The 17,701-nt window shown below is 39.8% G+C and overlaps 1 protein-coding gene across 2 annotated transcripts in view; it reads right to left on the bottom strand.

Annotated features, from left to right (window-relative positions):
- LRP11 (LDL receptor related protein 11) overlaps positions 1-17,701 on the bottom strand; it is a 112,485-nt gene that overhangs the window by 6,387 nt on the left and 88,397 nt on the right. For both annotated transcript variants that reach the window (XM_069069697.1, XM_069069696.1), the window contains 2 exons: positions 13,886-13,942; positions 2,361-2,459 (listed from right to left, as the gene is read on the bottom strand). In XM_069069697.1, coding sequence (XP_068925798.1) covers positions 2,361-2,459; positions 13,886-13,942 — 156 coding nt within the window. The remainder of the gene's footprint in view (positions 1-2,360; positions 2,460-13,885; positions 13,943-17,701) is intronic.

The raw sequence follows: 17,701 nt of genomic DNA, 5'->3' as shown, positions 1-17,701 counted from the left end.
CCTTCTTCAGGGGAGAGAGTAGGCTATCAGTTCAGCCAGGAGGGGGAAAAGGCAGGGGAAAGAAGAGTTAGCAGGGAGGTTTTTCGTGTGTGTTGGAGGTGGAGGTGTAGAACTCTCTGAAGTACTTGTTCCCGATGGGACTTCAGTTTGGGATCTGGACCCTGGCAGTCATGTAGGTTGGCTGGGGTAGGGAGAGGGGACAGAAGGAGAAGCCCACAGTGCCTGCCTCCCAAATGAAGGAAATCTGGGGGTGGGGAGGTCAGAAGCTCCAGACTCCTATCTGATAATTCAGGTAACTGAGATACTGAACTCACAAAATGGATCAGAATGAGAAAATTATTCAGGGAAATTCACTTTGGTATAGTGACAGTAAAATAGAAGTGATTCTGGAAACTCTTATTTTCCAAATCAGAGCTGAAACCATTCTTTGATATCATGGAAAGTGAAATCTCTCAGAATGCTTAGGTCAGAAACTTCCTCATGTGAGTGTCAGTGAAAATGATTTCTGACCCTGACATGGTATTCTGCAGTAGAGTGTAAGCTTCTTAAGCGTCTTTTTTTTTCTTCCCATTTTGGAGGGCAGTTGGGGTTAAGTGATTTGCCCAAGGTCACATGGCTAGTTTTGTTTTGTGTTAAGTGTCTGAGGCTGGATTTGAACTCAGGTCCTCCTGACTCCAGGGCTGGTGAGAGTGTAAGCTTCTTAAGGACAGGAATACTTTTTTTGTTTTGTTGTTGTATCCCAAGTGCCTAGTACAATGTGTTACATATAAGAGGTGCTCAATCATTGCTTTCAGGATTAGAGTGAACTCTCAGGACCTAGATGGCCAGCTAGGAATGTAGTTTATTAATTTTTTCAGCTTGTATAATTTGAAAACTAAAATGTGCCTGTTCCTCCCTCTTAGGACAAACCAAGTTATTTTTTTTAGTGACCTCCTGTGAAACTAAATTCTACTTGTTGGTCACATGGCAGCTGAAGAAATATTTTTTGTTCTCAAACTATGGCATCAACAACAGATGACCTACATTTCTCCTACTCTAGGTCAGTGGATTTTATTTTCTACTTAGAAATCAAAATTAGTTTGTCAATTTCTGAAGGGTAAAAGATAAGAGGAAAATTAGCAGTCAACTTTAGAGCCCCAACATGTTTAGATTTAGACAACATGAACATATCATTGATAATCCAGCACTGGCAATCTAAGGTTAAAGTAAAATTTCTTAATTAGTCAATCTATAAGCTTGATACCATATCATCTTCCTCCTTCTCTTTTCCCTACCCTCAAATTAATGACCTCTCCTCACTTAGAGAACTATAGAATATTAGGGCTTATCATTCTGAGAGAATCACTTAACTTTTCTGAACTTCTGTAAAAATATGGGAGGGAGGTCCTATAGTTTGAGCTTAAAGGCACCACAGAGAACACCTAAACTAACCCCTTCATTTTGTTGTGTCCTTTGTTCTTGAAGAGGATCAAAGCATTAGGAAGGTGATGCCATGTTACTGCACTGCCATGATTTAAGTGAGGCAGGGCTGCACAAAGTCACCAGCCTCACCTTCTCCCCCGAAGCCATCTGTGTCCAGTGGCAAGATAATAGATCAGGATGACTGGTGATGTCCCCCCTTCCCCTCTTCCCCCCTTCATTTTCTAGAAGAATATGAGGGTGAGACATGATGTGATTTGCCCAAGGTTACCGGAAGAGGGAGCAGCAGGAGGGCTGCTGAGCCCAAGTTCTCCTCCTTCTAATCAACCTCTCTTTCCAATGTTCCAGCCTTCTAGCTCTTGCATCCTAACTCTGTGTTAATGAAAAAAGCTAACAATTATATGGTCTTCTACAGTTTTATAATTTAAAAAGCATTTGCACTACTTCGCAGGTAGTGCAAATATTATGGTCACTATCTTACAAATGAGAAAACTGAGACTTGGGGGGGAGAGTAGAAATGACTTGCACAAAGTCAATAAGAGGCAGAATCAGGACTAGAATTCTAGCCTTGTGGAAGGTCAGTTGTCTTTTTACTACACAATAATAACTCATTTTTCTGTAACGTTTTCATGCTTGTGTTTTCCTCACAGCTAAAATTTACACAAAGCTTTAAGGTTTCCATAGTGATTTACATCTATTATCTCATTTGCTACTAAGAATAATCCCGTGAGGAAGGTAGTAGAAGTACTATCCCAGTTTTACAGATAAGGAATCTTCAGTTCTAAGAGTTTAAGGGACTTGCTCAAGATTATATGACCAGTAAGTATCTGAAGCAGGGTTTGAACCCAGATATTCCTGACTTTAGGTTCTATAAAGTATTTCCAAGATATGAGTACAAACCACTGTTTTTACTAAAATGCAGATATTATAACATTTCTTACCTGTTTCTGGGATTGGATGTTCTCCTATTCTATTGCTCTTTGACTCAGGAATAAAATTTTCGTTTTTCTTGTCTGTATCTTTCCCTGAGGAGCTGCTATCTGGGGGAAATAAAAAAAAAGACATAAATGCATTCAATTAAAGTGGTGCAGAAAATAGATTGATTACCACCCTTCCCTACCCTCAATCCCCCAACCTCCACCATCTTGAAAAAGGAGAGAAAAAAAAAAAACTTCAATGGAAATGAGGTCAGGTCCCAAACCTACCTAAATAAGCCCAGCTCATTATGTCTTTTGAATTTATTTTTGGCCTTTGCTTATTATTGCTAGACAACTGGACTTTGGTGAGGAAGATCTGAGTTCCAATCCTGCCTCAGACATTTATTAGTTGTGTGGCTCTGAGCAAGACAAAATTTAAGTTCTTTTCACCTAATAAAATGTAGATAATAGAAGCGCTATCTCCCAAGGAAGCTGAGAGGAGCATGTTGTTGGTGTCATTTATCCTTCTTCTTGTGGAGGACCATGACATCAGGGAGGTGATACCATGACTTCAAATAAATTGGATTTAAGTGAGGGGGGATGTGCAAAGTCACCAGCCTCACTTTCTCCTCTGCAGCCACCTGGATCCGGGGGCAAGATAGAGATCAGGACAACTGGAGGTGGCCCTGAGAGGATCAAATGAGTGGACAAATGTATATCACTTTATAGACCTTAATCCCTATAGAAATGTCTGCTACTATGTTTGTGTATTTTATAATTATGAGTTCAAAAGCCTGAATTTCCATAGGATTTTTCACATTTCTTTTTTTTTCTTTTTTGTTTTTTTTTGGAGGGCAATTGAGGTTAAGTGACTTGCTCAAGGTCACATGGCTAGTAAGGGTTAAGTGTCTGAGGCCACATTTGAACTCACGTCTTCCTGACTCCAGGGCAGGTGAACTATTCGCTGCACCACCTAGCTACCTCAGACTTTTAACATTTCAAAGTGATTTCATATATACCAGAAAATTGGTATTTTCTTTTTGGTTGAGCTTTAGTTTATTTATCAGAGTCTTTTTCTCTCTAATTTACTTGAAATCTTCATTAATTCTAATGTGACTTACTAATTTTGAAAGTGAAGAACAAAGTCTCCAATTGGTAAAAATCAACACTTTGACTTAATAATTTGTTAATCCATTACTCAGCAATGCCTTTCAATTACGAGAGAAGGAGATGCAAAATAAAATAGAAATAAAATCATAGGGTTTCTCCCCAGATCTCCAGAGGCCACAATTATACTTATTTATCACCACATCTATCTATATGATGCTCATCTCTCTTTTCATATATAGATTATCTTCAATTAATTGATCAGCAAGCATTTAACTACCTATTATGTACTAGGGGGCAGTGAGGTGGATAGAGTACTGGGTCTAGAGTCAGGAAAACTCATCTTCCTGAGTTCCTTGACAAGAAAACCCCAAAAGGGGTCACAAAGAGTCAGACATGACTGAAATAACTGAACAACAACATCATTATGTGCTAAACTCTGGGAATACAAAGACAAAAAAAATAAGAAAAAGTGACCACTCTATCAGGAAAGATACATGTGAGGAATAGAGAGAAAGTTCATTTGGCTAGATTGTCAAGTGGAGAAAGGGAAGTAATATAAAATGACACCAGAAAGCTAGGTCATGCCCAGGTTGAACAGAAGAATAAATGTTTTCTTCTAGGAGTAATGGGCAGCCATGGGAGTTTATTGAGTAGGACAGTGACAAGGTCAGATCTGTGTTTAAGGAAAATCACTTGGGCATCTTCTTGGAGAATGAACTGTAACGGGAAGAGACTTGAGGCAAGGAGACAAATTAGGAGGTTTTTGTAATAGTCTGGACGAGAAGTGATGAGGTCCTCAATGTGAGTGGAGAGGAGTTGGATATGAGAGATGTTGTGGAGGCAGAAATAACAAGATTGGCAAATGATTGGAAAAATGAAGTGAGGGAGATTGAAGAATCAAATATAACACAGAAGTTGTTGAGCCATGAAAACCATAAGAATGTTGGTACCTTCAGCCAAGGAGAGTGGTTTGGTAGGATAGGTTTGTAGAGGAAGATAATGAGCTCAGTTTTGGATATCTTGAGTTTATATATCCAGTTGGTGATATGGGACTATAGCTCAGGGAAAAAAAATGAGCATCAGATATTGTGAGAAATGAGTATTTTTCTCTTGTATTTAATAATTAATTATTGTATTAGAACGAAGTTGGATTTTTTTTTTTTGCCTTTTCTACTTCCTTATCCAGAAACCAACCAGTGTGGGAAATCTCTCTTTAAGAGTTACTCAGGTCAAGATCTAATGAGATAGTAAAAGAAATTCCAAGTTTGGGCTAATAGGTATATTTCTGCTCCTTGTGTTTTCTTGGACAGGTCTGGGAAAATGCTGATTCTCCCTCTTGTCAAGACAGGTGATAAGGAAATTGATGTCTCATTGACCAAGATTTGGGTGACCCAAGTCACATGCCCCAGACCCTCATTTTAATATAGCCCACCTCCTATTGTGTTAAAGGGTCAGAGTTGATTGGTATTCCACAGGAACACCCATTCTTTGAAGGGCATATAAACTGTGAGCCCACAGCCATGAGGGGCATTTGGTCTAAGAGAGATGGCCAAATGACTGTCCTTTTATTAATAAATGGCCTTATTAACAAAATGATTAAATTATCCAGAAACTATGTCTCTTGGGATTTTTTTTAATCGTCACAGTATAGAAATCCATGAATTATCTGCAGAGGGATTTTTAAATGTATGAGAGCTAATGAGGTCACCAAGAATGCAGAAAAAGATAACATTATTAATATTAATGAGAATTACAATGACTTACAACATAGGCAGGCAAACAAATTTGTTTGCAATGGTATGATTTTAATAGGATTTTGAGTGTTATGTAAATGTTTTCATAGTTGTGGAGATGACATAAAGAATTTAGATGAGAAAAATTATTTTTGTGTTCATTTTTAATACTTGAAGGCATGTGTATGTCCAGTAATCAACAGACACATATGAGATCCTATATGAAGTGGTACTCAATGTCAAGGAGAGACTGTAATTCAATTAGGATAATTTTTTTTTGTTTTTTGGAGGGCAACTGGGGTTAAGTGACTTGCCCAGGGTCACACGGCTAGTCTTTGTGCTGTCTGAGGCTGGATTTGAACTCAGGTCCTCCTGACTCCAGGGCTGGTGCTCTATTCACTGCGCCACCTAGCTGCCCTTAGGATAATTTTTTTTTTTTAATGCCTGAGTCTCCTCAGTTGGAAATATAGGGAGTATTTACAGGTCCAGTTCCACTACTGATCAGCAAGGGAGCTTAGACTTGTTCTGTTTCTGAGTCATTTCTGTTTTCTTGACCCCTTCTTTGGTTGCCCACTGCTTCTGCAGGCTTACCACATTAGTATAAAACTTAGTTTGGATACCCAATCTTCATAGCCCAGTATAGTTCAAAACCCCTCAGTTCGAAATGTCCACCAGTCTCAGTTTCTCCAGTAGCAGGGATTATAGATATGCATGACCACATTTAGAAGTATAACTTTCTTTGAGGAGTGTAAGTGACTTTGTTGAGAAGAGGTTGCCTTGAAATATCCTTATAAAGTCAATAATGGAATGGAAAATGATAAAGGTTTAAATGGCTCTAATGGTCCTAGGAAAATGTTAGTCTTAATGGCTCTCCAGTGGTAATGTTTTATTGGCATTGAATGTAAAGGACTACAAATACATTTTTATGAAGTATGGTAGCTATTTTGAAAGGTTAAAGTATCTCAGCTGTGGAAATAGCTGAAAAGAATGTGTTTACATTAAATTGTTGTGAAGTACGATGTCTGAAGTACCTGTTGAAAAAGGAGGATTCCTCAAGTACTCTGAGGACTAGGAATAAAAAAAGGGGATTTTCATAGGTCTCAACCCTAATTATAGCATGGGAAGAGAGGAAGAAGGGAGAAAGGGACCCTGACCAGACATTCTGTTAATTGCTTGCTTCTCTTTCCCAATTATGTTTTCCTAAGTTTGCAATAACCTGATCCATGGTCAATCCTGACAAAAGAAAAAGGTAACGAAAATAGGATCGACCCCTCTGGAAAGGTCTTCACCTAGAGAAATCAGGGAGGAGAAGTGTGACTTCGGCTCTTTTTATTCTTTGGAGATAAGAGAGCGAGTTTGTGAAGTCCTCAAATGATGAGGGCTTAACATTGGGAAATAAGAAGTAGGTCTGTGATAGAAATAAAATCTTTACTTGCAGAATGTCTGCACAAGAAATTCGCTCATCCACAGGGTACTTTTATAACTTGTCATCAACAACTATTCAACTTGTAAACGCTATTGGTTCTCCAAATTTTCATTTGCCTATAGCCACAAATGCCATGCAATTCCTCTATCCCACCTTTTTTGGAGGCTGTATCTCCCTTTCTTGCCCAAGCTGGAAGTGCAGTGGCCAATCACACACATGATTCTTTGACATACTCCTTTTTCTAAACTGGACTGGTTCACCCTTCCTTAGGTAATCTTGAGGTCCTCTGCTCCCTGTGGCTCATCATATTGGTGCTGGACTTACTGTGGACACCTGATCAACTTTAACCCTCTGTAGCTCAGAACCTTTGAGTTCAAGTGATCCAATATCCTGAGTTTCCTCTACAGCAGGGATTACAGGCATGTGTCACCACTTCTGGACTTATTTCATTCCCAACATATTCTTTGGCACTCCATATGGTTAGGCTGCTAGGTGGCACAGCAGATAGAATGTCAGGCCTGGAGTCGGGAGGACCCGAGTTCAAATGTTCAAGACATTTACTAGCTGTGTGACCCTGGGCAAGTCACTTAACTCTGCCTCAATTTCCTCATCTGTAAAATTAACTGGAGAAGGAAATGGCAAACCACTCCTGTATCCTTGCCAAGAAAACCCCAAATGGAGTAATGAAGAATTAGGTATCATTAAATTTACAAAACAACAACAAATGGCTAGGCTAAGAGTCCATAACAAAACTAGTATATTAGCAAATAGACTTAGAATACTCTCACGACTCACATAATAATACAATAACTCACATTTATAAAATGTTGTACATTTAGCAAAGCACTTTTCTCACAACAATTGGTTGCTATTGTAAGTTATTTCCCCATTTTACAAATCACTCTGACATAATAAAAAGAGTACTTAGTCTGGATCCAGAGGACCTGGGTTCACATCCCCAAATACATGTAATTTAATACCTATGTGACCTAGGTCGAGTCATTTAACTTCCATGGGTCTTAGTCCCCTCATCTGTAAATGGGGGGTGGGAAGTCAGACTACATGACCTCTGAGGTTCTTTTTGGCTATAGATCCATAATTCTATGATCAGGGAACTGAGGATTAATTGAAGCGAAATGAATTACCCAAGATCACTCAACTAATAGGTATCAGAACTACTAAACACCTGAATCCAAGACTTTTCTGACTAAATCCAATACTTTCTCCACTGCACCATATTCCATCCCCATGAATACAAATACAAAAGGGAACAGAAAGGATAAGTAAGACATAATAGCAATAACAACTCAAATTTATATATTGCTTTAAAAGGTTCTGAAAGTATTGTTCACACCATCATTTCATTTGTTCCTTGACAGCCCTGTGAAATAGGTGGTGGTATTATTATTATTCTCATTTTCACATGAGGAAGCTGAGGCTGAAAGGTTACATGATTTCTTCAAGGTCAGGCAGTTAGAATATGATAATTGCTTTAGGCTATGGAACTAAGTTTCCAACAAGTGGGTCTTTTGGAACAAGAATTGCTCTCAATTCCTAGTAGGAAAAAAGCCAGAGCCAGAGCCATAATAAGAATGCAACAACTGGGGTTGTCCCCCAGGGCACTAAATTTAGAGGGTCCTGACAACCCTTGTAGTCCCACAAAGTCAAATGAACAAGAATAATCAGCAACAGGAAGCTTCAAGATGGTGATCTGGAGAGAGATCTTCCTCCACTCTGCCTCTCTCCTCAATGCTAAAGCAGCCCCAGTGTCTTGGTATCTTCATCTCCTCCCTCCTTGGGTATTATTCTCTCCTCTTCAGTGAATGGCATGGTTCATGTCACTTGCTCCTGATCGTGTGTGTATGTGTGTGTGCATGTATGTATAAGTGTGTATACACATGTGAGAAAAAATTACACACACACACAGATATGTATATATTTGAAGTGGCAATGGCCCTTCAGAAGACAAAGTCAGAAAGGGTAGTTGCATCTGAACAAATATACAGAAAACAGCAGGGCAGTTAGGTGGTACAGAGGATAGAGTGCTGAGTCAGGAAGACTTGAGTTCAAATCCAGCCTCAGACATTGTATTAGCAAGCACCCTAGCATACCCAGGATAGCTTGCTAACACAGGGTCTTTGATCTGCTTTATAAAGGAAAGACAGCTTTAAAGTGGTTAACAATCCTACTTTAGTTACAGAGAAGGAGGTGAGTATAGAAAATATAAGCAGAGAAATTAGTACAAGTACCAACAGACAAGGCTCTAGTTGTATGAACATACCAATACTGCTATACACTTTACATATTATCATTTGGTCAAGGGAACACAGACATCTAAGCAGTTGGGGGGCTCCGAACATATGACTACTCAGAGTCTCAACCAGGAAATCAAAAGATCCTTCTCACAAGTGAACCCAAAATGCCAACTTCCCAGAATATAAAACAAAGACTTGGCCCCTGACTGACTCAAAGCCAGAAGGCACGAAACTTACTGAGTCAGCACAGCTGTGAATTATCAGGATTCAAAGATGATTAAGCCTTCAGATATTCACAATTTAACCTGAGACTAGGAAACTGAACTCCAAAAAGAAAATAAAAATCCCACCTTGCTTTTGCTCATAGAAACTACTTGTGTAACCCTGGGAAACCACTTAACTCTGTTTGCCTCAATTTAGTCACCTGTAAAATCAGCTAGAGAAGGAAGAGGGGCAAACCACTCCAGTCTTGGCCAAAAAAACCCCAAATGGGGTCATAACGAGTCAACAACAACAACGACATACAAAAGAAACCCCCTGGAAATTACAGAATTTTAAAAGCACTCAATTCAACTTTGAAGAGTGTGTAAGACAGAAAAAAACAAAAAAGTCAACTGAGAAGATATCGTCCATACAGCTAATTTATCATCTTTGTAACATCTTAATGAGAATGGTCCTGACATAGATGGAGTGTATCATGGATGAAATCATAGAAAGGGAACTGACAGGTTTTTTGCTTTCTTTGAATACCACAGAGCACCACAAGTGAGTGAAAGATAGACTAGCCTGCCACATATGATGACTACATTTCTCAGCCTTGCTTTTAAGTCCCTTTGTAACTTGACCCTGCTATGTTACATTTCACATTATTCTTTAACATGCATCCTTGCCTGTTGTTAGGCAGGTCTCCTCACTATCCCCAGCATACACCCTCTACACATTCCCACCTCTATGCCTTTACTCATACTATATGTTGCCCCATTTGTTGTTCATTCAGTCATTTTCTCATCCAAAACACTATATGCAAAAATTAGGCTAGGCACTAGGTAATATACAGGATGTATATGAGATGTGGCCTCTTTCATCACGGATCTTGGAGTCTAACAAGTGGATGACAAGTATATACAGAACTCAATATTTCATGATAAGTGAATTGGAGAGGTACAAAAAAGTATTATGTAAGGGCCTGGGGGGAGGTTTATTACCACCTGGAAGGAAAGATGGAGGGAACTTCTGAATTTGGCTTGAAAGTATAGTTAGGAACTTAAGAGGTGAGGGGTAGATAGGAAGACATTCTGGGCACCAGGAATAGTGTGAGAGAAGGCAGAGATAGGAGGGTGTGGGGCATGTTTGGTGAGTTTTATGTAATCACGTTTGGCTATACTATAGAATGTGTGGAAGGGGAAAAATAGGAGATGTTGCTAGAATCTTTATTCCTGGTGCCAGATCGTGGTGGGTCTTGAACACTAAGTAAACTAGTTCAAACTTTACTCTCTACAAAATCCAAATTCTGCCTATCCTTCAGGGCCCATCTCAACATCCACCTCATCCATGAAGACTACTCAACTCCACAGCTGCATTTAGAGTAAGAAGAATACAAGTTTAGCATTGTTAGATGTCTTCTATTTGTTTCATAGAGGCGGCTAGATGGCTCAGCAGATAGAATGCAGGTCCTAGAGTCAGGAAAACCTTAGTTCAAATCTGGCCTCAGACACTGGGTAGCTATATGACCCTGTGTAGCAGCAAGCATCCCAGTGTCCCCAGGGTGGCTGCCAACACAGGTTCTTAGATCTGATTTGCTAAAGGAAAGCAACTCAAAATGGGTTAACAAGCTTACTTTAATCAATTAAACATATCATTTTACCTTGTTCAGGGGAAAGTCAGCACCCTGAACTTCAGAATACACAGAGGTTACAAGCATAAGTTACAAGAACATTTCAGCAGACAGGCTTCCAAACTGTCCAACGATTACATACATCCATACCTAATCACAGTTACCAGAGAGGGAAGCATCAACATATGGGTTTTCAAAGCCGGGGGGCTCTCAACAAAGGCTGCCCAGAGTCTCATCTGGTCAAATCACACAACACTTCTCAAAGTGAGCCCCAAAGCAAAGCCTCACATCGAGGATTATATAGCCTTCTCCTGGCTCGGAGAATGTAACAACCTTCTTGACCCACTGCCCAATCACAAAGTACCTCCTGAGAAACAAGCCTTCCACCACAGGTTCTAGGTGCACTTAAGCTGAGGGGCAGGGAAGATCTTAAAAATTTACTTTCCTATAACACCCTGAGCATGTCATTTTATCCTGTTTGCCTAAATTTCCTCATCTTTAAAATGAGCTGGAGAAGGAATTGGTAAAACACTTCAGTGTCTTTGCCAAGAAAACCCCAAAAGGGGTCACAAAGAGTTAGACGTGACTGAAATGAATGAACATTTGTCCAGTGTGTGTGCCGATCTTGATCATTAGCTTGTTTCTAAGTCACTTGAGAATGGGGGTCTTGTCTTATACTTCTTTATGTCTTATATCCCTGGACATCTTTCCATTGTTTTCTCTTAGTCCTTTTATTCACTGCCTCTTGTAGTGAAATATCAACAATTTACTTCAGATTCACAGTCTAATTTTCCTGTTTTGAAAGTGGAAGTACTAAAATGAGACAATGATTTCTCTAGCAGTTCTACTGAGAATAGCCTGAGTATTTTCAAAGTGATTAGAATTAGGATCTTAGTACTTCGGCATCCTCTAACTATCCTCTGAAGTTTCAAGCTTTAGAATCCTAGGTGAATTCTGGCTACAGTCTATTCTTTTTTCTTTCTTTCTTTTTTTTTTTTTGTAAATGGCATTTTGTTTTTTCCAATTAATTCCAACTAAGATTTTGAGTTCCACATTTTTCTCCCTTCCTCTCTTCTTTTACCCTTCCCCAAGATGGCAAGCAATCTGATGTAGGTTATACATATGTAATCATGGAAATATTTCCACATTAGTCATGTTGTGAAAGAAAGAGAACAAAAGGGAAAAGCCACAAAGAACAAAAAACAAACAAAAAAAGTAAAAATAATATGCTTCAATCAGCATTCAGATTCCATAGTTTTTCCTCTGGATGTGGATGGCATTTTCTATCATGAGTCTTCTGGAATTGTCTTGGATCACTGTATTGCTGAGAAGAGCTAAGTCAATCATAGTTGATCATTGTACAGTTACTGTTACTATGTACAATGTTCGCCTGGTTCTGCTTACTTCACTCAGCATCAGTTCATGTAAGTCTTTCCAGGTTTTTCTAAAAATCCACCTCCTTCTCATTTCTTATAGCACAATAGTATTCTATATTACATTCATACACCACAACTTGTTCAGCCATTCCCCAATTGGTGGGCATTCCCTCAATTTCCAATTCTTTCCCACCACAAAAAGAGCTGCTATAAATATTTTTGTACTTGTAAGTCCTTTCCTCTTTTTAACGATCTCTTTGGGATACAGATCTAGTAGTGGTATAGCCGAATCAAAAGGTATGCACAGTTTTATAGCCCTCTGGATATAGTTCCAAATTGCTTTCCAGAATGGTTGGATTATTCACAACTCCAGTAACAATGCATTAGTATCCCAATTTTCCCACATCTTCTTCAACATTTATCATTTTCTTTTTCTAGCCAATCTGATAGGTGTGAGGTGGTACTGAGTCTGGTAAAGGCTCTGGAACTCTCCTTGAACTTTCCAAATGGTCAAGTCTCTGGCATTCACCTGAAGCATCCCAGTAATCCTCTCAACTGACCTTTTGTTATCGTCTATGCCCAATTATCTGTTACCCTTAACCTAGTTCAGCCCTTCATTGTCCGTTACCTCCAGATTGCCAACCGGCTATTCCATACCCTTGCTCCTATTTAGACCCCATTCTCTTTGTCCAGGCGTTTGAGCTCTAATCACCCCAACCTACTGGCCACTCCCATCAAGATCTTCTCTAGACTCCTCCTCCAGTCACCTGGAACTACTTGGCCACTCCTAGATCCCTTCCACATGTCTTTCTGTATATAAGATCCATCTTGTTTCCATTGAAGTGCTCAGATTTAATTTGGCCTACTTGCGTTAGCAACAGAAATGCTGAGATTCCTTAAGAGTCTGGCCAAGATGGAGGATTTTTAGAATCACACCTACCTTGGACAATGTTTTAATAAACCTTGTTTTCCTTTGGTGGAAAAAAGGCTTGGGTTGACTTTATTCAGGCAGGACTTGTGTGTGACTATTTTGGGGTCCTAGCAGCTCTAAACCTCAACAGTACCTCAGAGTTGTTTTAATTTGCATTTCTTTAATCAATAGCTACTGCCTACTCTTTTTTTTGTTGTTGTTTTTTTTGGAGGGGGAAGGCAGGGCAATTGGGGTTAAGTGACTTGCCCAAGGTCACACAGCTAGTAAGTGTCAAGTATCTGAGATGGATTTGAACTCAGGTCCTCCTGGCTCTAGGGCCAGTGCTCTATTCACTGCGCCACCTAGCCGGCCCTACTGCTTACTCTTAATAAAATTAAACCTGGCTCCCCTTTGAATCTTCATTCCTTCTTCCTTTAGGGTTAAGGGGACATTTACAATGGAATCATTTTCAGACTCCTTTACACCCTCAGCACAAATCTGGCATTCTCTGTGTGAGTGTGCTGATAGGGTCTGGTCATGGCCTACTTGGCAAGACAAGTTTGTCATCTGGATAAACTCTACATAGTGGAATCCAGTCACTGTGGATCTTGAACCTGACACTTGGAAATCTCAGAAAGAGCTGGGGCCTCAGCATTACAATGTTACAGATTATGTTTCCTACTCATTTGCTTCTGATAGAAATAGAAAACCAGGGAAGTTGCTGCCTCCATTCACTAAACAGCAAAAGAAAGCATTTTCCTTTGCATGGTCTTACCCTCCCTAGGCCAAACCTCCTCTCCCCTCTGCTCCCACACATTTTTGACCTTCCTTTCCCTCCCTTTCTCCCACTGACCGACAAAATCAATTTCAGGTCACATTAATAGCAAGGATTTGAAAGATCAAACCTGGCTCAGAGTGAGAGTGGGCTGATGGCTCTGTTGCAGTCTGCTGGGAAACTGCTCCTGTTTAACAAAAGAGAAAAATGGCTTAAGAAAAGGACACAGAACAATGGTCGTCTGTTTTTGGCATCTCTTTTTGGGACAGAGGGCTCTAATTGTCTAAGGAATCTAGGTAGACTTTTGTCACTAGTCACAAATGGGATGCCTATGCACAGTTTTTCGAGGTCTTGAATACGCAGGGCTTGGAAGGAGATCAGTCAGTTCTAGGGGGTCAATATTTTGTTGGATTGTTAGGGGGCATGATATGGATTAGCCCTCAAAGGAAACTGAGGAGTGAGATGAGTAGGAGTAGAACCAGGGAAGGATAAAATATAAAAATTCAGAGAAGAGAGAGTCCTGGAGGAGAGGGTGGTCAACAGTGCCACATGTATTAGAATTCAAGGTCAAGAACAAGCATAGAAGCAGAACATTTGCATGACAACTTTATTATATATTTAAAAGGAATAGCAAACTTTACATAATAGATTTGCAGTTTTGTGTGCAATTATCTTTTTTTTAATTCTACTATGTTATGGAAATGCTTGTTTTATTTCATAAATTAAAAATAAAATAAATAAAATTTTAAAAAATGAGGACAAGCAAGAAAAGAACCATCATATATGGCAATTAAGGTATCAATGGTAACCTTGGAGACTACAATTTCAGTTACGTGATTCAGAAAAGTCAACTGCAAAAGTACAGGATACAGGAGACATAGCTAGACAACAGATTATGAAAAAGACCTGAATATTTTAGTGGACGGTAAACTCTGAGTTAACTATGTGACATGGTAGTCAAAAAAGCTAATGTGATTTTAGGTTACATTATGAGAAGTATAGAATCTAGAATAAGGAAGTGATCATCCTGGTGTGTTCTGCCTTAGTTAAACCACATCTAGATATGTTGTTGTTTGGTTATTTCAGTTGCGTCCAACTCTTCATGACCCCATTTGGATACTGGAGTGGTTTGCCATTTCCTTCTCCAGCTCATTTTATAGATAAGGAAACCAAGACAAACTGGGTTAAATGAATGACTTGTCCAGGGTCACACAGCTAGTAAGTATCTGAGGCCATATTTGAACTCAGCAAGATTAGTCTTCCTGAATCCAGCCCCAGCACTCTATTCACTGTGCCACTTAATAAGTGATTCATTCACAAGTTGGTGTTCACCTCAAAGAAGTAAGCTAGGATAGTGATAGTACCTAGAAGCCAATATTAAGTTGCAGGGATCCATGATGCTTTGTCTGGAGAAGAGGAAAGGGGTATGACAATTATCTTCAAGTATCTGAATGGCTAACACAGAGAATGGATTAGATTTGGACTACATAGCCCAGAGGGCAGAAATAGGAGCACCACATGGGCATTTAGAGTGACAGATTTTGGATTCCTATGGGGAAAACTTCCTAACAATTGTAGGTGTCCCGAAGTTTAGATGGGTTTCTTAGAGTCAGGTCTTCCATCCCTGAAGGTCTTTAATAGGAGGCTGGATTGCCTTTTACTAGAAATGCTATTGAGGGGAATTCATATTCAAGTACAAGCTACAGCAGAAAGGACCCTGGATCTGGAGTCAAAGGACCTGTGTTCATACTCTGGCTGGCTATTCACTACCTGTGTGACCTTGGGAAAGTCACTTCCCAATCTTTGGGCCTCCATTTCCTCATTTGTAGAATGTCTAGTAAATAAGATGATCTCTGATATCTTCTGGAGGATTACTCTTGTAAACTTGTAGGATCAAGCAAACTACATGTAGCTTGGGATTTTTTTTTTTAGGCAAATGAGGTTAAGTGACTTGCTCAGTCATACAGCTAATAAGTGTCTGGGGTCAGATTTGAACTCAAGTCCTCCAGACTTCAGGGCCAGTGCTCTATCCACTCTGCCACCTGGTTGCCCCCAGCTTGGAAATCTTGAGACCAACCAGAAGTAAAAAATGAGATTGATTCAATAAAGAGTATCTGCAGGGTTATAAAAAAATATCTTCGTATGTTAAACGTATTTCATCTAAATCCTCTAATTTTTAGAACCCAGCAAGAGGAAAGGTTATAAAATATTTCCCCAAATTATAGAGACTTTTTTATATCTGGATTATTTCTAGTCCTGATTCATCTAGATAAATGAGATTATACTGTGCACTTTTTAACTTTAGCCTTATAAGAAGCCATCTAACTAGGGATAGGACTGTAGCCATGATTTCTTTGGCATAGGAGCCACCTAGACGAATAAATTCCCTCTACTTTCTCTGCAATTTATAGTTTTAGAGAGTTGCTTAGAGTACTTCAAGGTTAAGTGACTTGCCCAGGGTCACAAAGACTGTGTGTTAAGAGGTCACATTCAAACTCTGAGGCCTGGTTGCTGTTAGAAATTGGATTTAGACCCTGGTTCTAAGGCCAGCTCTCTATCCACTATGCCAAGCTGCCTCTCAGGCACCTATCAAGGGAAAATAACAATCCATACAAGGGAAATAGCAAAGAACATTCACTGATTTAGAGCTGGAAAAGACTTTGTTGTTATTGATCAGTCATTTCAGTGGTTCTCTGTGACCCCGTTTAGGGTTTTTCTGGTAAAGAGACTGGAGCGGTTTGCCATTTCCTTCTTCAGTTCATTTTACAGATGAAGAAACTGAGACAAACAGGTTTAAGTGACTTGCCCAGGGTCACACAGTAAGTGACTGAGGCCAAATTTGAATTCAGGTCTTCCTCACTCCAAGCCAGGCACTCTATCCACTGCACCACCTATCTGCCCCCCCCCCTCCAACAACAACAACAACAACAGGGGCAGCTAGGTGGCGCAGTGAATAGAGCACTGGCCCTGGAGTCAGGAGGACCTGAGTTCAAATCCAGCCTCAGACACTTAACACTAGCTGTGTGACCTTGGGCAAGTCACTTAACCCCAATTGCCCTGCCTTCCCGCCTTCAAAAAAACCTCCCAAAACAAACAAACAAAAACAACAATATAGCTTCACTTTCTCACTTATGCAGCTTCTGTGAATTTTCCCAAGGCTTCATTTTGCTAATGACTTGGAAACTGTTAGTTAATATAGCTCTACTTCCTTTCCCTTTTGAATACAGCATGTTGGAAAGGTCATCCTTACCAACCCAAATAGTTCTCTCATCAACACTTGGGAGGCTCTGTGTGGGTCTTTCTAGTTCCACACTCTCATATCTTGGGCATCCTTCTAAGCATTTATCTTATTCATGGCTTTACAAGAGAAACTTGTAAGTAGAACTGGTTTTATGGAGATGGAAACCACCGATGTGAAAACATTCTGCAGAGGCTATAGAAGGCTCATAAACCAGAAGACCAGATGGTTGATCTGAAGCTGCTAAACTGTCTGCAGATTCTTGGAACTCACTCCTGGACTGAATTCTGAGAGCTACTCTGCCATGGAACTCTTTGCTTATCTTTCCAAAGTGAATTGTGAATGAGGTCACACAGCTGTGGATACAAGCTCCATTTTATAAAATAATGAGATAGGCATAAAAAGTCAAAGCCCAAATCTACCAAAGCACTGCATGTACCTCCTTTATCTCTCTCTCTCTCTTTTTTTTTTAACATGACTTAACTGGCTAATCTTCCCACTCAGGAGAAAAATAAACAACAAATCATCAATCATTTATGAAGCCCTTACAATGTGCTGGACACTGTTATGGGTTGGGGATAGAAAGATTAAAAATAAAACAAATACTAGTGTTATCTTCCTGGTCTGCCCCCCTCTCCCCTCTAACAATATGGGGTGTGCATGATATGGTTGATGAACCAGCACAGGAGACTGAGAAGGAGTGATGAG

Source organism: Petaurus breviceps, unplaced genomic scaffold (genome assembly GCF_028583685.1).
Source record: "Petaurus breviceps papuanus isolate PSGF00001 unplaced genomic scaffold, PetGlider_PUasm1.0 90784, whole genome shotgun sequence".
Classification (NCBI taxonomy): domain Eukaryota; kingdom Metazoa; phylum Chordata; class Mammalia; order Diprotodontia; family Petauridae; genus Petaurus; species Petaurus breviceps.
This window is presented reverse-complemented; position numbering and strand designations above follow the sequence as displayed.